Source organism: Heloderma suspectum, chromosome 4, assembly GCF_057233095.1.
Source record: "Heloderma suspectum isolate Gila_16-S chromosome 4, 16-S_ref, whole genome shotgun sequence".
Classification (NCBI taxonomy): domain Eukaryota; kingdom Metazoa; phylum Chordata; class Lepidosauria; order Squamata; family Helodermatidae; genus Heloderma; species Heloderma suspectum.
In genome coordinates, this window is record NC_139461.1 from 65,688,132 (window position 1) to 65,707,945 (window position 19,814).

The 19,814-nt window shown below is 44.9% G+C and overlaps 1 protein-coding gene across 18 annotated transcripts in view; it reads left to right on the top strand.

Moving 5' to 3' along the window:
- LOC146346954 (uncharacterized) overlaps positions 1-9,910 on the top strand; it is a 71,948-nt gene extending 62,038 nt beyond the window's left edge. For 13 of the 18 annotated variants that reach the window (XM_084849528.1, XM_084849524.1, XM_084849518.1 and 10 more), the window contains 4 exons: positions 2,757-2,950; positions 5,966-6,026; positions 7,888-8,035; positions 8,806-9,910. In XM_084849528.1, coding sequence (XP_084705654.1) covers positions 2,757-2,950; positions 5,966-6,026; positions 7,888-8,035; positions 8,806-8,866 — 464 coding nt within the window. In that variant the 3' untranslated portion in view covers positions 8,867-9,910. Of the gene's footprint in view, positions 1-2,756; positions 2,951-5,965; positions 6,027-7,845; positions 8,036-8,396; positions 8,585-8,805 lie in introns of those variants that run through there. The other 5 variants (XM_084849531.1, XM_084849526.1, XM_084849525.1 and 2 more) reach the window with 4 other exon arrangements.
- The last annotated feature ends 9,904 nt before the right edge of the window (positions 9,911-19,814 follow it).

The following is a 19,814-nucleotide window of genomic DNA, read 5'->3' on the forward strand; positions in this document are numbered from 1 at the left end:
CTGTCTAGGTTTTCCATAGCTTTCCTCCCAAGGAGCAAGCATCTTTTAATTTCATGGCTACAGTCACCATCTGCGGTGATCTTGGAGCCCAAGAAAATAAAATCTGTCACTGCTTCCATTTCTTCCCCTTCTATATGCCAGGAATTGGAATGTGAACTGACCTTTTCCAGTCTTGTGGCCACTGTTGAGTGTTCCAAATTTGTTGGCATATTGAGTGCAGCACTTTAACAGCATCATCTTTTAGGATTTTAAATAGCTCAGCTGGATTACTGTCATCTCCGCTAGCATTGTTGTTAGTAATGCTTCCTAAGGCCCACTTGACTTTACTGTCTAGGATGTCTGACTCAAGTTCAGTGACTGCACTATCATGGCTATCAGGGACATTAAGATCTTTCCTGTATAGTTCTTCTGTGTATTCTTGCCACCTCTTCTTAATCTCATCTGCTTCTGTTAGGTCCCTGCCTTCTTTGTCCTTTATCATGCCCATCTTTGCGCAAAACGTTCCCTTGAGATCTCCGATTTTCTTGAAAAGATCTCTAGTCTTTCCCATTCTGTTGTTTTCCTCGATTGCTTTGCATTGTTCATTTAAGAAGGCCTTCTTGTCTCTCCTTGCTATTCTCTGGAACTCTGCATTCAGTTGGATATATCTTCCCCTTTCTCCCTTGCTTTTTGCTTCCCTTCTTTCCTCAGCTACTGGTAAAGCCTCATCAGACAGCCACTTAGCTTTCTTGCATTTCTTTTTCTTTGGGATGGATTGAGTTGCTGCCTCCTGAAGAATGTTACGGACCGCTGTCCATAGTTCCTCAGGCACTCTGTCTATCAGGTCTAATCCCTTAAATCTATTCCTCACCTCCACTGTATATTCATGAGGGATATGATTGAGGTCATACCTGAATGGTTTAGTGGTTTTCCCTAAGTTCTTCAAGTTAAGCCGAAATTTTGCAAGAAGCAGTTCATGATCTGAGCCACAGTCAGCTCCAGGTCTTGTTTTTACTGACTGTATAGAGCTTCTCCATCTTTGGCTGCAAAGGACATAATCAATCTGATTTCGATATTGACCATATGATGTCCATGTGTAAAGTCGCCTCTTGTGCTGTTGGAAAAGAGTGTTTGCTATGATCAGCGTGTTCTCTTGGCAAAACTCTATTAGCCTTTGTCCTGCTTAATTCTGTACACCAAGGCCATGTTTGCCTGTTATCCCGGTGATTTCTTGACTTCCTACTTTAGCATTCCAATCCTCTATGATGAAAAGGACCTCTTTTTTTGGTGTTAGCTCTAGAAGGTGTTGTACGTCTTCATAGAACCGATCAACCTCAGCTTCTTCGGCCTCAGTGGTTGGGCATAGACTTGAATTACTGTGATGTTGAATGGTTTGCCTTGGATTCGTACTGAGATCATTCTATCGTTTTTGAGATTGTACCCCAGTACTGCTTTCCCCACCCTTATGTTGACTATGAGTGCTACTCCATTTCTTCTAAGGGATTTTTGCCCACAGTAGTAGATATAATGGTCACCTGAATTAAATTTGCCCATGCCTGTCCATTTTAGTTCGCTGATTCCCAAAATGTCAATGTTCAATCTTGCCATCTCCTGTTTGACCACCTCCAGCTTACCTTGATTCATTGACCTTACATTCCATGTTCCTAAACAATATTGTTCTTTACAGCATTGGACTTTCTTTTCACCACCAGACACATCCACAGCTGAGTGTCCCTTCGGCTTTGGCCCAGCCGCTTCACTCTTTCTTGTGCTACTTGGAAATTCCCTCTGCTCTTCCCCAGGAGTATATTGGACACCTTCCGACCTGAGGGGCTCATCTTCCGGCATCATCTCTTTTAGCCTTGTGATATGTTCCATGGGGTTTTCTTGGCAAGGATACTGGAGTGGGTTGCCATTTCCTTCTCCAGTGGACCACATTTTGTCAGTACTCTCCGCCATGACCTGTCCATCTTGGGTGGCCCTGCACGGCATAGCGTATGGCTTCACTGAGTTACGCAAGCCCCTTCACCACAACAAGGCAGTGATCCATGAAGGAGGAGCACCCATGACACTCTCACAATAACAAATGTGGAAAGTGACTCAGAAATATCTTGACTGTCCTGTACAAACTGTCCAAGATTTTGTTTGTGTCATGTAGGAAGTATAATTTCATCAGGCCTTATGACCTGGACCCCCTGAGCAACTCCTTAAGGATTTCGTGCCTCCGTCACAGGCCCACCTTCCTTTTACCTTCCCCTTTCCAATAACGTGGGGTTTAAGCTGTAGACCTGGGGTGATCGACTCTGTAGATACAGGGTTTATCCACAAAAGTTTACTGGTAAATTAAAGCAAGCAAATTACAACTAACGGTATTTACAGAATAGAGCTGAGTGATACAAAAGGCATAAAGAGGAAATAAAGGTTGCAAAAACACAAGTTCCTCTACTAGCTGCAATTAGATTTCTCCAGGCTGCTTCTTCCTGCTCTCTCTGAATCCTCTGTTCTTCCCGACTCTGCTCTTACTGGCTCTCTCACTCTCTTTATGTATCCCCCTTTCTCAAAACCAAAAGTACTGCTTCAAACCTGAAGAAATGAAACTTAACTGGGGAAATGAAACTGAAACTTAAGTGGGGAAATGAAATTACACCTTTCAGGGATACCTGCTCCCAGTACAAAAACTCAGGCCTCTAGGCCTGATCTTTTTACCTTTCCTTGCTTCTGTAGGCCCCAAACCTTTACAGACAAATTCTACATTAAACAAGAGTCAATTTTTGCAGGACTACAGATGTATCTTAAAGTCAATTGCTGTTACCATCCCACAAGAGAAGAATGTGTGGAAATTCTGAAGAAAGGGCATCTGTTGGGTGTTGCACCTGGAGGACTTCCTGAGCTTAACTATGGAGACAAGAATTACAAACTTCATTGGAATAAACGTAAAGGATTTGCTCAAGTAGCCATAGATGCAAAAGTGGTGAGATGTTTGTTTGTGACTGTCACATTGACTGGGTCCGCATGACATAACAACCCACCATGGGCAGGTAGACATGGTGGGTTTTCGTGTTGTCCAAACCTGACATGTTTTCCTCAGGGTGGTTTTTTTTTTCCTCAGACAAGTCAACCTGAGAACGCATGGCTTGTTTTAGGGTTGTTCATACCCTCATTTTTGTGTCATCTGAACCTAGGCAACTAATTGTATTGTGGTTGCTGGAATCACCTAGAGTGCTGATTGGCAAGGGAAACAAACAATCCTGCCACTCTTCGTAATCGTGAAATGTCACCTCCAGCCTTCCTTGCCAGTCACTGCCCCTCCACCGATGTCCAAATGGTACACTTTTTCAAAACATTTAAAAATTATCGTTTTGGTCCTTCGAAAACATGTGTTCGTAATGTATATTATTATTATTATTATTATTACTACTACTACTACTACTACTACTTTCTTTTGCCAGTGCAGAAGAGTGCAGATTCTCCTGTCCGATATGTCTAGTCTTGTCTTGTGAATTTCCTTGTATATTGCAGCTGTCAAACGGAGTGCCAAGGTGGGATAGGTAACATACAAGGAAACTGACAAGACGAGGCTGCATATAGGCTAATTGTGCACCGTTGCTAAGGTCCTGGGGAAAATTCTACTTAGAGAAAGGAGGAATCCATTTCACAATTGAAAGGCACCAACAATGGGGAGAATGAGAGAAGTAGGTGCACCAGAAAGGGGGGGACAATGTCTCCCACTTGGCAATGAAATCCTCCCCATTTAAGTGTTAGGCTAACACTTGTCAATACCTTCCTCCCATTAACACTTTCCTGAGTCTCCAGCGAGCCCAGAAAGGGGAGATATTGGCTGCTTCCCTTTTCATGGCTCTTCAGAGCAGTTACTGCAGTTGGGCCTGTTTCCACTCTGTTGACTGTCAATTGTTTACTTACAATTGGTTGTAATCTACTTATGTAACAGGCTAATTGTAGACCCATCATAAGCACATGCTACCACAAGGCAAGTTGGTTATATGTACTACCAAGGGAAGAAGCAAACTGTATGTGTCCTCATTCCTACTTTTCTATATTTCTCATTCCTTGCACCAACTTTACAGAGGTAACGATGCAGATAACCCCACATGGTTGTGTATTTTGAAATTCTGGAATATTTGGTAAACCCTCTCCATATTTAGCTTAGGAAATAGTCCAGCCAACCTTGTGAATAAGAGGCAGAAAAGCTACCCCCGGAATGTGCAAATGTTTAAGGACCAGGGAGCTCCACCAGGGAGTGCCCTTCCTGCCTTCCTCAACTTCTCACACCGGGGAATGCTCTAGAGACCCAGCATTGGGAGGCCCGCAAAATGACCTGGAAACTCTGGACGCGGTGCGGGGTGTCCTCAGAGTCTCCTTGCGCAGCCTCAATTAGAGGCCTGGGGAGAAGGGTGGAATGGACTTCTGCCCGCTCCCTTCAGCCTTAGAGCTACTGCAGAGGCTTCTCATGGGTTCCGGAGATGAATTCATGCATCTGTTTTAACATGCTTTTGGCCCCCTTGGGGCTCTTTCAGAAGGAATCTTCACCATCATAAGGCATTTCCTGGCCCTCCTGACAATGATGCCTTCCCTTGGGAGCCAGGGCAGGTGTCAGCAGTGTGCTGTCTTTGAGCACAGCCGTCCCAGCATTTGCCTAAGGCTGACAGCATCTTTCGGAGGCACCAATCAGCCTTGGCAAATGTGGATAAAGGCTGTACGGCCAGAGAGTATAAAGAAAAGAAAAGAATCATGACAATTTCTTTACATTTATCTTTAGGTTTTAAGTAAGCTAAATGTACATCCCCCTTGTGGATTGAGGGTTTATTTGTGGTGTAATTTTGTTCAGCCCTGTTAATGATCTTCTCAACTGCAGTGTGTTCCTTTTAATTCACCTCCTGTGCAGGTCCAGCCCTTCAACTGATGTACTTATTAATTTCTTTACCTGTTCAGGCAGGAAGCAACTTCATTCAGAACAAAAAATTCTGTTTAGCGATGACAAAGAACGCTGAACTGTGGCTGGTGTTTTTTCAAGTAGGAGGGGCTGTCGCTCAGTGTGACAGAGCACATGCGTTGCATGCAGAAGGTCCCAGTTTCGATTCTCAGCATCTCCAGGTGGGGCCAGGAAAGAATCCTGCCTGAATGCCCGGAGAGCTGCTGCCAGTCAGTGTCAGCAATACTGCGCTAGATGGACCAAGGATCTGACTCAGTATAAGGCAGCTTGCTATGTACCTATGAAGTGGCCAGAGATTTATTCCTACTATATTAAATCCAGGGAACATAACACCAAGATCAGGTCCAAAGATACATTTTTTCAGCTAGAAAAGCAAAAATGCCGTTAACATCCTGCCTAGTTTGGTACCAAGAAAGAAGTCGAAAATTACGTTATTTGTAGGGTGCTTCCAGATGGCGCTTTTATACTGCCAGTGGCCTGCCTCATTCACAGAATTTTATGGGCTGTCCAGACGACAAAGTCTTCAGCTAGTACCCCTCCTGTATTTCCCCACCACTTCTTCCATCTTTTTACTTATCGCAGAAACTCTGATAAGACAGAAACAACGTTATAGGGGCATGATGCCTTCTTATTGTAGGCAAGGGGAGGGAGAATGAGGGACAGCTCTGTCCTGTCCCCTGTTTCCAGGTGCCAAGTCTGGTTCAGTGAGCCAGGAACTGAGCGTCCAAACCAGGCTGTTAAGTGTGACTATGCCACAGCCAGGTTCAATTTTGCAAACCTCAGAAGCAAAAGAGGAGTAACTCCATGGAGAAGGGAGGTAGCAGGATGTCTGTGGGGGACAGGAGCCTGGTCTGCCATTCCCCATTCACTTCTCAAAATAGCCCTTCAATACACTTAGCTGGTGACAGAACCCTAGAGGATATCTCATCAAGTTTCTCCTCTCCACATGTCCAAACCCTGCATTTTCAGTGATCTACATGGGCTGAAGTGACAACAACAAAGTTGTAATAATGTCTGTCTTTTGATCTCTTTTAGCCCATCATCCCTATATTTACACAGAATCTGCAAGAGGGATACAGGACATATGGAAAGATACGTAAGTTACACTTCATACTTTCTTAGGAGCGTGTTTTGTAGATAGCATACCTATGCACCCTTAGTTAGGAGTAATCCTTGCTGAATACAGCAGGACTTACATCTGAGGGAAAAAAGTAAGAGGTCAGGCTGTAGGTATTTTTTTTAAATCTAGTTTATGCATACAGAAATTTGGTAGGCTTTCATATCTATTCTGAAAGCTGATTGAAGGGTGGTATATATAAGTTTTCCTTTCTCCCACATTTTTATTACGGAGCATGGCAATGGATGTGATGCAAAACTTTACATGTTCTCAGAGGCTTTCCATACGTTTCTCTGATGAGAAATACCTGTGAACGCATCAGTATCCATGCTTTCTATACACAGAGCTTATAGACTGCAGCCATGATATATGCGGTGACTCATGCTAATTTTCTCAAACTTTTCATAACAGATGCCTCATGTGCAAGCAAAGCCCCAACTAATTTCAAAAAACCTCTCTTTGCAACGCCCCGGCTAATTTCAAGAAGACTCTCTGCAGTCTGTCAATATGTGATCCCAAGCTTATCGTAATTTCATATACAGGTCTAATGAGATGGCTTAATGGAAAAACTGGGCTTATAGGCTTTCCGGCATATGGATTCTTACCAGTCAAATTTCATACACATATTGGACAACCAATTCCATACGATCCAGATATAACTGCTGAAGAACTAGCTGAAAAAGTAAATGCTCTAAGATTCAGGGAAACCATGAAGGGAAGGTCATATGAGTGTTGGGCTCAATAATCTGCAACATGTTATTCATTCATCACACATTCTCAGTGCACGACCAGCGCAAGGCTGCACCACAAGCAGTTGGGCTTCCAACCCAAAGTGGTTTATAAATAGACCAAAGCGTGTCTTCAATAACAAGTCTTACAAAATTCATAAACCCATTGTTTTGTTAGTCTTACCAGTTGAACTTGCAGCATAGGCTCATGTGAGATCAATCGGGTTGGGCTCCCAGCTCCAGTTTGGCTCCAAGTGTGGTGCTGAGTGTGGACACGCTCCATGTGACACCAAGGCACACGCTGAGGTGCTGGCCTCCACTGCCGTGTTGGTTTTATGAGGGGAGCGACCCGGAAGTTGGCCTTCTGGGAGACCAATCCTCCAGTTCCTCTCCCTGATGCTCTCCCTCTCTCTAGTCACCCCTTCCTCTCTGGATGGAGTCGTGGGGGCTGCCGGTCCCCTGGGCGGGATGGACGAGGCGGCGTTGGCATTGGCAAAGCTCCTGATGCAGTGTCAGAGCTCATAATTTTGAATTTAGAAAGAATTTCAATTAATACTAATTATAGTAATTTACTTATAACTAATTTTCTTGGACAAAGCAATTTAGGAATCAATATACTTAAAAGCACCAGCTGTACATTCTTGACATTTGATTCATTTTGTAGCTAAATGAATTAGTTGCAGAATTAATTACTGACTGCTATAGCTATTTCAAATTGAATGGAAACAGGCTCTACATCTGGAAAATCATGCATTTTTTATCATGGGTATTAAGGAAAAAAAGTAGAAAAGGATGAAGATGAAGCAAAGACATCTAGTCATTAGCAGAGGAAATCAAGGCACTCATAAGCAAAGAATTTAAAGAATTTGAAGTACGTGCAATAGAAGGAGTTAAGGAAACTGAGCAAACAGATTGCAAAGGACAGACGAGAAACAGAAAGAGGGGGAAGAATTACTAAGACATATTAGATAAACACAGCCGTAAACGGCAGCAATTTCTGAAAAGTAAGTGGTTTATGGCTGCAAATGGTATAAAATATGCCATTTATGGCTATAATTTTCCTGTGATAGGCTAATGACAGCCACCATTAGCCTATCTCATTTGTTTGAAAGCTGGAGAGCTGCCCCATGGGAAGACTTGTGGATGCAGAGGGGAGTGTGGCTGGTCTGCTATGGACTCCAGAGGTCATATTCTTTGGAATCCAGCCTCCTTTGAGTCTGCGGCGCTTTCTGCAGCACCCCTAATGATGACCTCTGTCAGGTGAGAGATGGGGGAAGTGTGACCCTATTGATTCTCCTTGATTTCTCAGGGGCTTTTCAGCACTATCAGCCATGGTATGCTTCTGGGATGACTCTCTGGCCTGGCAGGGCAGAGTCCTTGAGGTGGTTTCATTCCTATCTGGATGGTCAGCTGCAGAAGGTGGTGCTTGAGGGATATTGCTCAACTCTGTGACTTCTGTTCCACAGGGGTCAGTGATAATTATCACTCTCTACCAGTACACAACAGCCAATGGTGGCATGATTTCTCAAACATAGGTGAAAATTGGATTAGAATAATAAATTGTATTGATGGGAAAATGGGAAGTTTAAATGCCTTGTTATATTTATGGTCTCTTTTATAGCAAAGGGCCATGGTGGCTTAGTGGTTAAGACGCTGAACTGCAGACTGGAAGGTCGGCAGGTCAGCAGTTCGAGACCCGAGTGCTGCGTGACGGAGTGAGCTCCCGTCTTCAGTCCCAGCTTCTGCCAACCTAGCAGTTCGAAAGCAAGAAATTGCAAGTAGATAAATAGGTACCGCCTCGACGGGAAAGGTAACAGCGTTCCGTGCACCTTGGTGTTCAGTCATGCCGGCCACATGACCACGGAAGCATCTTCGGACAGCGCTGGCTCTTCGGCTTAGAAAGGGGGATGAGCACCGCACCCTAGAGTCGGACACGACTGGTTGGGGACACCTTTACCTTTGATAGCAAGGCTTGAAGTATATCTTTGATTCTAACCTATGGGCTTTTTTCCCTCTTTCCTCCTAAATAGGCAAAAATTGCAATGGAAGCTTTGCGAGACAAACACCAGAAAATACCCGGAAGTATACTGAGAGCCCTTGGGGAACGCTTTGGGAAGCGTCACAAAGATGAATAGTGTGAATAATGATCTGCATGGATATGATCTCTCTGCAGTGATCCTCCCAAGCAGTTTTAAATGGATTCAGATGGATTCCAGAGGTCTCTGTGGGTTTTCCTGCTGTTATGTGCTCCTGTCGAAGCCCTGCACACTCGTGGAATGCAGAGATGACTAGGAGCTTTTCTACATGAGGCCTTTGTTGTGTGCTTGTCATTCCCTACTTATGAGTGTTTATAGGTTTTTTAAACAATGGTGTGACCCTTCAGTTTTGCTTCTGTTTGTAATAGTGCTTTCTGCAAGTTTTTTAAGACCAGGGAAAATGGGGTATTATTTCTGATTGTAAAAGAAAGGGTGATTTCCTCTTGTGTACTTGTGCTATTTTGCTATACTACAATGCCATCTAGAGGTTATGTAGTGGAACAGTGGTAAAGGAAACACTCCTCATGTAGTGGTTTAATCTCAGTTTTTGCGAAGAAACCGAAAGTCAATGCAGTGGATTAACAGGCTTGTGTAGAAAAGCCATAGGACAGTTCACACCATTGCTCCCAAGCACCCTCTCCCTCTGAGGGAGCTCCCCACCAGAGCTGAGGACAATGAAGTAAGAGGGAAGATGGCTAGAATGCAGGTGGAGGAAAACTAGTGCCAAAGCTGACTGAAGCCAGGCTAGAACTCATTATCAAGCCAAATTTGTGGCGAAGATTATGGCAAATAGGGAGTTCCTTACTTCCTTTCCACTAGCATTGCATCTTCTCAGTGTTGTGCAGAGGACCTTTTCCAAGTGAAGTTGATGGCCTTTTCATTTTCCCCAGACGTTTTAGCCCTTCAATTTTGAAAAACAAAAACAAAACAAAAACGTGTTAATGTGTTTTTAGATCTTTGCACTGCTGCTGGCTTTTTTCTTGGTTACTATTTTGGTTTTATTCTGTTTTACTGTGTTATTGTATTTTATCATTTTAAGCTTTATCTTGTAACCACCCAGAAATGTAATAAATAAACAACATGTGCAGTTGTTCTCTCACACCTTTGTAGCATTGAGACTTGAGTGGATAGTTCTCAATACTTGATACTTTCACAAATCCTTTTCAGAACCAACCTAAACTCAGCCTCTGCATCCCTAATTCACATTCTCAGTCCTCAACCTCTCCCTAATCCCGACCTCGTTTTTGTTTTCTCACCAGACTGTAAGCTATCCATGAAACCAATGGCCTGCAGAGCCTTTTGGAGCTGACCTACGGCCTCTGCTCCGTGCCCATGCTCACCCCCACACAGCAATGAGGTTTTGAAAAACGAAGGAGTTGCCATTGGCAACAGTGAGATAGCAGCCAGGGGTGGGTGGGTCTCTGGGATGGCAGCTGGGAGGGGAAGGATGTGTTCATGATCAAGTGTGACAAACGGACATGTGTGTGAGAAAGGGCATGGAGTGTGACCATCTCATGTTAAGATGGCCCCCCTGCAATCATTCTCTCTTAAGATCATCATCTTCCTACACCTACTCTCTGAAGAGGTGATGTTCTACAGCAGAGCTTTCCGAACTGTGTGCTGCGACACATTAGTGCGTCGCCGGCAGCGTGTAGGCATGTCGCGTGAAATGCAGAAAGTTGTGCGGAAGGGCACCGCGGAGCTCCCTTACTCGTGTTTGCTTCCCTTGGCCCCTCCCCCGGAACTTCCTAAAGCAGCTAATGTTAAAGCAACTAAGCCTTAGCAGCTAAGGCTTAGGCTTAGCTGCTTTAACATCAGCTGCTTTAGGATCGTGTGGCATCTTGACGTAGGACGCACGTGATTGGCGGTGTTGGAGCGGTATGGCGAGGGGCGTGGTAACGCTGGCCGTACAAGGAGTGTGGAGAATTATTAAGCAATTCTTGTGTTGTCTAGAACTTCCAATGAGAACTAGAGGTGAAGATATATTTAAAACTTTAGATTGCTTCATGAAGGAAAATAATTTGCCGTGGATAAATTGTGTAGGGATATGCACAGATGGCGCACTCTCAGTGGTTGGTTCAACAAAAGGTTTTATAGTTTTAGCAAAGAAAGAGAATGAAAATATTATAATTACTCATTGCTTTTTACATCGCGAAGCACTAGTCGTGCAAACCATCGGAAATGAATTAAGAAAAGTTTTGGACAAAGTGGTTCAAATGGTCAATTACATTAAAAGTAGACCTCTTCAATCAAGATTATTTGCTCATATTTGTGAAGACATGGGGGCAAGGTTTCAAAAGCTTCTACTACACACAGAAGTTCGTTGGCTCTGAGGAGGTCGAGTGCTTTGTCATGTATACGAATTGAGGGAAATGATGCTTAAACTTTTTGAGGAAAATCAGCAAAATGAATTCTGCGATCTAATTCAAAACAAACTTTGGTGCACAAAATTGGCATATCTTGCTGACATATTTGAACATTTGAATAAAATAAACACCAGTAAGCAAGGAAAAGGAGAAAATATCTTAACAGCGGTGGATAAAATTTGTGCTATGAGAGACAAAAGAGCAATTTGGAAAAGGAAAGTGAAAGAGGGAAATTTTGAAATGTTTTCCAAAACTGCTGGGTGCCAGCTAAAATGTGATATCAGCTCGCTAATAGTTGACCATTTAACATTGGTTGGAGAGAAAGTTCATCACTACGTGCCAAATGTTGAAATGATTGGATCAGAACTATGATTGGATTAGAAGACTGATTGGATCAGAAATCCATTTCTTTCAACTGCAACGAGGAACTTTTCACTTATTGAAGAAGAAGAATTAGCTGACATAAAAAATGATCGAAATCTGTTAATGATGTATGAAGAGGGTGACTTAGACAGCTTTTGGTTCGCATTTCAAAAATGCATCCAAACATAGATAAAAAAGCATTAAAAATTATTCTGCAGTTTTGTATTACATACGTTTGTGAAGTATCCTTTTCAACAATGGCAAACTTAAAGACACTGAAATGTGGAAGCTTAAAAATGCTTGATGACGAAATGCGAGTGTCTTTATCTAATATTCCACCAAATATTGAAAAGCTGTGTTCATCCCATCAACCTCATACATCCCATTAAAATGGTAAGTAGTTATTGGTGTTATTCAACTTTTTTTAATTCTTGCACATATTTACATACTGTTATTCATAAATGGCAACAATGTACGTTATTATCTTACAAATCATATATTTAAAAAAATATAAATGAAGGGTTTTCATGAGATATGTTGTGTCCCCATACATTTCGTTATTACAATTTATGTATGTGTCCGTATCTGTTATAACAGGTTAGTTTAACCTCCAGTTTGCTAGTAAAACTGAATTACTGTGTCGCGAAATGTTGCATGTCTAAAAAGTGTGTCACCAACATGAAAAGCTTGGAAAGCTGTGTTCTAGAGAGACAGACACACAGAGGGGTGGTGGTGGAGGTTCTGGCTCCGCCCAGCTCTGGTATGCAGCCCCCAAAACAGGCCCTTGACAGAAAGTTTCCCCAACAATACTGTAAAACACCTGAACAACGTATGTGTCCCTTGTGGGTAGGGCTGTGTGTGGACCCCCAAGTCCAACTCGGAAGCCACTTCTGGGCTTCTGAGGCAGGCCCAATTTGGCTCAGGCTGATTTGGGGGTGGGGGGGTGGGCTGACCCTCCTTGGCCTACAAAGCCAAAGTGGGATTTAGATGTCCAAATCCTGCTCCCCCCTCCCCACACGCATGCATGGTGCCCAGCCCCAGCTCCATACCTGGGCCCTTGTTCTGTGTGCGGGGAGGACCTCTCTCACAATGAGCAAACAGAGGCTGGCTCACAGCAAAGTTCCCTCCTCCTCCTCCTCCTCCTCCTCGTCCTTCTCCTCTCCCCTTCCCCTGCCTCTCCCAGTGGCTGGGTCTCTTTCAAATTGATACATTTGGCACCTTTGCATCCTCTTCCCTTCCACCCTCCCTCCTCCTCCTCCTCCTCCAGCCCCTCCACATGATCTTTCAGAAGTTGATACATTTTGGAGACAGCCTGTCTGTGCTGCTCAGAAGGATAAGAAGAGCTCCGAATATACGAGGCAAATGGGGTGCTTCGTGGAGGAGCTGCTTCGCTTTGGGGCACCTCAGTGCTGGTCTGATCTGCTTTGTATCACAATGACGCACCTTTGAATCATCCTGCTTCACCTTGTTATTCGAGCTTCATAATGAGGCAGTGCACAGCCCTGCTTGTGGGTTCTCCACAGAGCCTCGCACCTTGTTAGTGCTAAATGTACTATCAATAGTATTAATTCTACTCAGTTGTTTAAGATTTTCTTCTTGTATTCTTTTCATGTGAGATGCCTTGGAGTTGAGCTGAAACATCTAGCCTGGCCTATTTAAATCAAATACTTAAGATACATGTAAAAATAACACGGACTTCATTCACATGATGGAAAAAAGCCATGGTTTGTTAACTATGTTAATGAGAGAGCCGGAGGTAGGGATGTCAGAGAATTTCTCCACGAATCTCCGGGAGAACAGCCTTGAGCCAGCATGCTCACTTGCATTGGCATTCGGCCCCCCGAAATTAGTGGAGAAACGGTCCACCCCTCCCACCCCCCCCACCCGGGAATGGGACTTACCTTTGCCGAATGTACCTGGCGCTGGCAGCTCCTGGCGGCGGGGCGGCGGCGGCAGCGGTGGCGGCCGGTCTTCTGACGCCGCTGCCATTTCCCAGTAAAAACAACAACAACAACAACAAACGTGACAGGCTACGTAAAGATTTACGTATTTTTCAAAAACACCATGATAGGCTACATAAATCCTTACGTAGCCTATCATGGCTGACTTTGGGGGGGGGGAAGCGCGTATGAAAATGGCAGCGCCCATGGGCACAGCCATTTGCATTCCTTATTTGGGCACGTGTAGTCTACGTAAACATTTACGTAGACTACGGCGAAAATAAGGGCCAGAATTTCGGAGGGAGGGATGGAGCGCCTCCCCCCCACCACGAAGCAAGCTGTAGGATGAGGTAAGGGACTTTCATCCATCCCTAGCCGGAGGAAGTGAGCATGCTGGCTCAAGGCTGTTCACCTGCTTCTGGTGTGTTAAACAACCCAGGGTCACTCCATCTCTGGGTTGTTCTCCATAATGTCTACACACAAAATTCTGGATTCTTGGGGGAGAAACACCCCAAAGTTATAACCCAAGAACAACAGAAATGGATTATAACCCAGAATTCCTGGTTCAGACATCATGGAGAGCAACCCGGGGACAGCGTGTCCCTGAGTTCTTTAGCGCATCGGAAGTTGTCAGGAGCCAGCATGCTTACTCGCTCCCAAACAACCCACAGTTAACAAACCATGAGTTGTTTCATCATGAGCACAAGGTCGTTGTGTGCGGTTCGACCACTGGCGGTAGACAATTAAAAAACAAACAAACATAAGTACTAGGGCTGTGCATCACTTCGGCTCTGAATCCTGAAGCAAATTGGGTTGCATCGGGGGTGCCTCAGTGAGATCTGAAGGGGAACAGAACAGCACCAAGGTGCTCCAAAGCGAAGCGGGTCGCGATCTGCTTCAGAGATTTGGAGCTATTCTGATTCCTTCTGAAGCCCAGACAGCCTGTCTTCAAATGTATCAACTTGTGAAAGATCAGGGAAGGGGAACAGAAGAAGAGGAGGGAGGGAGCTTTGGCGGCTGAACTTACTTCAGCAGCATCCAATCAGTGACAGTATTGGGGGCGAGGGAGGGAATACTGTATATATTGGAGAGAAAAGCCTGTGTTGTTTCCTTGGGGGGGGGGGGAGAGAGAGAGAGAGAGAGAGGTGGTTACTGGAGAGAGCTGTTGGTTAGTTAGTTGGCTAGATCTGTTTGGAGTGTGTGTGTGTGTGTGTGTGTGTGTGTGTGTGAGAGAGAGAGAGAGAGAGAGAGAGAGACGTACTGCACTGCACTGCACTGCACTGCAGCTTTGTTCTTATTCTTTCCCACCCAGCTCCTCTCAATTCAACTATTCCCTTGAGTTCTTTTCTAGATTATTTATTTAAAAAAACAAAAACATTGAGTACTTTAGTAGTTTAGTTTCCCCCTTGCCTTTGCCTTGTTTCTGGCCTCCCTGCCCCCCCTTCTGAATTATTCATACATTCTTATTAGTTCTTTCTTTCTTTAGTTCTTTCTTTCCAGATTCTTTATAAAAATACAAGAGAAATTTAAAAAGCAGTTTACTTGCCTTGCCTTGCCTTGTTCTTTGGCTCACTCCCCTGCCCCCCCCAAGTCAACTCTTTCTTCATAGCTTTCCAGCTAGATCCTTTAAAACACACACAGACACAAATTTAAAAAGTACTTTGCTTTCCTTGTTCATGGCTCTCCCCACCTCCTTCTTAATTCCAGTGTTCATTCACTTCCCATTTTCGAATTCTATATCTTCTCCCTAAAACATTAACAAAAAAACCATTTTCTTTGCTTGTCAGTACTTCTGTATTTGCTTTTCTTTTACAGTTGTGTGTGTGTGTGTGCTTGTGTTGTGGTCAAGCAAAGCACTACACACATCCCCATTTCAAAATACAGTGGGCAAAGCGTGGCACACATAACATCTATTATTGAAATAATGCTACACCATGTGGCAAAGCAAGGCCAATATGCGGCATCTTCGGGGGCTTGGCATTGGGGGTGCCCATTGCCCAGATTTCATGCACTTCTGCAATCTGTGAACTCTTTGCTTTGAGTGTTTTTGTTGACAAAGCACACAGCCTGCCTGCCAGCCTGTTTTCCCAGGTAATGTGTACTTCCATTCAGCCAAAGAGAGCCTGAGGTCATCCACTGTGAGGCTGAATAGGAAAGAGGAGAAGGGTTTCTTCAAAGAAACCTACAGAAGACATTAGGGATAATGAGTGACCTCCTCCTAATTACGGCCTCAATGGCTACCTTCTCTGATGATTATCCCTTTATGATCTTTGATTTGAGTTTCTGAGAACAGCCCATTTTATCTGTGCCTAGCACAAAAATTACTTGGCCAAACTGTCTGACATTTGGCAGGTGGGATGCTCTCCATGGGGTATGAGGTGCCCAAATTTCAGGCATGTCTGTGGAAACAGTGGAAAGTCATGGGTCTTTGCTTTGAGAGTTTGTTGAAATAATCAAATCTCACCTGCACCTAGCATGAAAGTTACTTGGCCAAACTGTCTGAAATTTGGCAGGTGGAATCCCCCCCACCCCATGGGGGTTGCAAGGTCCCTAAATTTCATGCATTTCTCATGAAAACTGAAAAAGGTATGGCTGTTTCTGTTTTCCCATGCAAGTCAATGGGAAAACATCAAATCCAAATGATTTGGATATCTGAGTCTCGCTTCAGATCTGAATCCAAAGGGAAGTGTTTTGGGTCTGAATTGGTCCAAAGTGAAGCAGAGCTGCTTTGGAAGGTCCGAAGAGGCATCCAAAGCAAAGCAGGGTGTCTGTGCACAGCCCTCATAAATACAAAATAGCACACACTGGAAATGCCAAGTTTTCTTGACAGTATCCAGTTCTCTATTAATAATTACCAGTGCCAAAGAATGATTTTATTTATTTATTTGCCAAGTGGTCAAACCCCAACGTAGTGGTGGAAATACTCTTGGAGGAGAGAGCGCCATTTACGCCTGAGAGAGAATGCCAGGAGGCAGCCACTCTTCCAGGGAGTCCAGCACAGCACATCCTCTTGAGATGCGGTCTCTGTCAGGAAAGAAAACCAGATCGATGGGTTTCCCTGCTGCACAGCTCCTGGGGCCTTGGATAAGGACCAGACAGGGAAGCAGGGTAGCAGGTTATTTTGCCAAGAGGCAACAGTTCTTTTAGGATTCAGAAGCGAGAAACACACAAGTGGATAGAAGTCAAGGAATTTATTAAAGAGCAGGCAAAATGATACAGAGAAACACACCATACTGATACTGAGCAAGATAGCTTACTTCCCTGTTCAGTTCTCAGGAGCCCCAGGTGAACGACCACAGAGAGATCCCAGTCAAACGGCCAGCACAAAGCACCTCCGTGGTCCAGGTCTGCATCAAAGCTCACTGTGGGCAAGTCTCTGGTGACTTTTAAACCTGAGTTTCCTGTTGCTACATGCAGGTTTGAGGAGCTCCCCGATTAATCACACCTGGGGTGATGGTCAGATTCTGAGATCTCATGTTCATAAATTCTTGTACCACCCAAAATATGAGCTAAAATGAGTGGGCAGTGCCAACCTAATTGATTCAAGGTTGTATGTTCCCAAGGAGACAACTGACCTTAGAAAGCAAAGCCTCCAGCCTAGAGGCTTGAGACCCCTTAAGGCGGGCAGGTTGTTAAAGTTTTCCAGGGATTCAGGCATGCAAGGAACAATTGTGGCATGCCACTCTCCTATTTCCTCCAAATACAATGGTCTTCCAGTACATTTCCTCTACTGGAAGACCACTGTATTCTGAGGAAATAGGAGAGTGGCATGCCACAATTGTTCCTTGCATGCCTGAATCCCTGGAAAACTTTAACAACCTGCCCACCTTAAGGGGTCTCAAGCCTCTACGCCTCTTGAGCAGGTCCAGACTGCTTTTGAGAGGCTGGTGTCACAAAATCGCCTCTTGGCCCCCTCTATCCTTAAGCACTCACACACACACACAGATAGAGAGGCTTCAGTCTCACACCTTTAATTCATTATTCACAGGTTCATTACAGATGCAAATCCTCAAAGACTCTCTGGCTAGAAAAGAATGCTTCCAGGGGATTCAAATGGGATCACCGAAAGTTGCCCGCAGTTTGAAAGGGAGGCTATCTGGCTAGGCTAAGCCCCTCCTCCTCCTGCTAGCTGCTTGTCACAGAGGGCGCAAGAAGAAAGCTTCAGGCCTGGCCATCTAGGAGTTGGTAACCTGAGAAGCACGCCTACCCATATCTGAACTGGCTTGTGAAAAAGCCTCCCCCAGGTCTGGCTGCTCCTCTTCTGAAACTGAGCTGCTATCTCCCTCCATTCAGAATTAATCCTGACAGCTACAGTGTGGACTACCATACCTGTGGCATAACTGTCTGTCCTGGGGGATGCAAGGGTACAGGAGCCTGGGTGAAGGGAGGGGTATGGCAGGGGCCCCTGAAGCATTCAGGGTACACTTGATGTCTGTGCTGTGCAGGCTTGTGGATGGGCCTCTGCCTTCGGTGCCACTGTATGGTAACATGGATCCATACCTCGTGGGCAACAGTTTGTGGAGAGAATAGGAAGAGAAGGCAACAAACAGCCAGCAGGGAAAATGTCTGACTTATTAGAGACCGAATAAATAAATAAATAAATAAATAAATCATAGTTGTCCTGATCATTGGGATAAGGCAAGGTTACAACCTCTCTGCAAAATCCAACATAAGACCTACTTAGAGTAGAGATTTTGAAATGAATGGGACCTATGTTAGTGATAACTTAAATCCCATTCATTTCAATGGGTCTATTCTAAGTTCTACCTATGTTGGATTTTGCCCTCTGTCTCCTCCTTAGTGATGGTGTGTGTGTGCATGGGAATGGCTTGTCTACAATAAAACCATCCAGAGACCCCTCATATTGCTAAAAGGTCCAGGTCATTTATCTTAGCATGCCTGGTGTCTGGGAGGAAGTCCAAAGGCAAGCATTGCTGAATGGGGTCGGTTCAACAGCAATTGTTGAGCTGATTCAAGTGGCCACTAATTCCTTGTTCTTGTTAGCCTTCCAAGTCTCTACCACATGCCTCCTTTTTTCCTATCGGTAGGGATGTATGAAAGTCACTTACCTTTTCGCAGCTTGACTTCACGGTGGGGGGGAGGCGCTTCGCTTCTCCCCCTGAAGTTCAGGTGAGGGGGGGGAGGTGCTTCACTTCTCCCCCCGAAGTTCAGGCGAGGGGGGGGAGGTGTCCCACCTCGCCCCGCCGAAATTCAGGCCGGGGAGAAGCGCCCTGTCACCCCGGCCGCGAAACAAAAAGTGAAAAAAACAACAACCATGTGATAGGCTACGTAACGATTAACGTAGCCTATCATGGCTAGATTTCCAAAGTCAGCCGTGATAGGCTACGTTAATCGTCATGTAGCCTATCACGGGTGACTTTGGGGAGAAAAAAAAAAGTGCGTAAAAAAGGTGCCCATGGGCCGCCGCCATTTGCGTACACGCTTCCCCCCCCCAAAGTCACCTGTGATAGGCTACGTGATGATTAAGGTAGCCTATCACGGCTGACTTTGGAAATCTAGCCGTGATAGGCTACATTAATCGTTACGTAGCCTATCACGTTTTTTTTTTTTTTTTACTTAATTTTGTAATGGCGGCGGTGGCAGCCGGTTGGAAGACCAGCCGCTGCCCCCGCCGAACCGCCGCCGAACCACCGCCGGGACCCGCCGCCGAGAGGGACATTCGCAGGAGGTAAGTCCCATCCCGGGGGGGCGGGGAGGGCGGAGAATTTCACCGCCAATTTCGGGGGGCCGACTGCGTTGGCATTCGGCCTCACTGAGATTCGTGGAGAAATTCTCAGAAATTCTCCGCCATCCCTACCTATCGGGAATGCATTAAAAACCCGACAGTATCCAAACTGAGGTTTTACTTTGATGGTGAGCATTTTCACAAGTCATTCCTGACGGTACCTTCCTTAATCATGAGTAAGGGTATAGTTTCCCCCCTGCAGGTTCTTCAGCAAAGCAATTGTGAATGTAGACACCACACTTTCACTTCTAAACTGAATTTTAACTTAAGATCATAACTTTTGATACCTTTAACCTTTCAAACTTCACAGTAAAGGCGTAGCATTTTACTCTCTGGCCTTCCTTATGCCTAGGGATTGGCGAACTCTGCAGGGGCCGGGTCATGCCCCTGCCGGCTGCCTGCCCCTGTTCACTGCATCATGTGCTGAGCTGGGTGGTCTGTGGGTGCCCAGCCTATGACCATCCACTTCCTCCCGAGCCATCATTTTGCAGAAAATGGCAGCTTGTCTTTGTTTGTAAATGTCCATGTGCACAAATGGCAGCATTAAAAGCATAAATGGTCCATTTATATTTGTAATCTTGTGTAAAT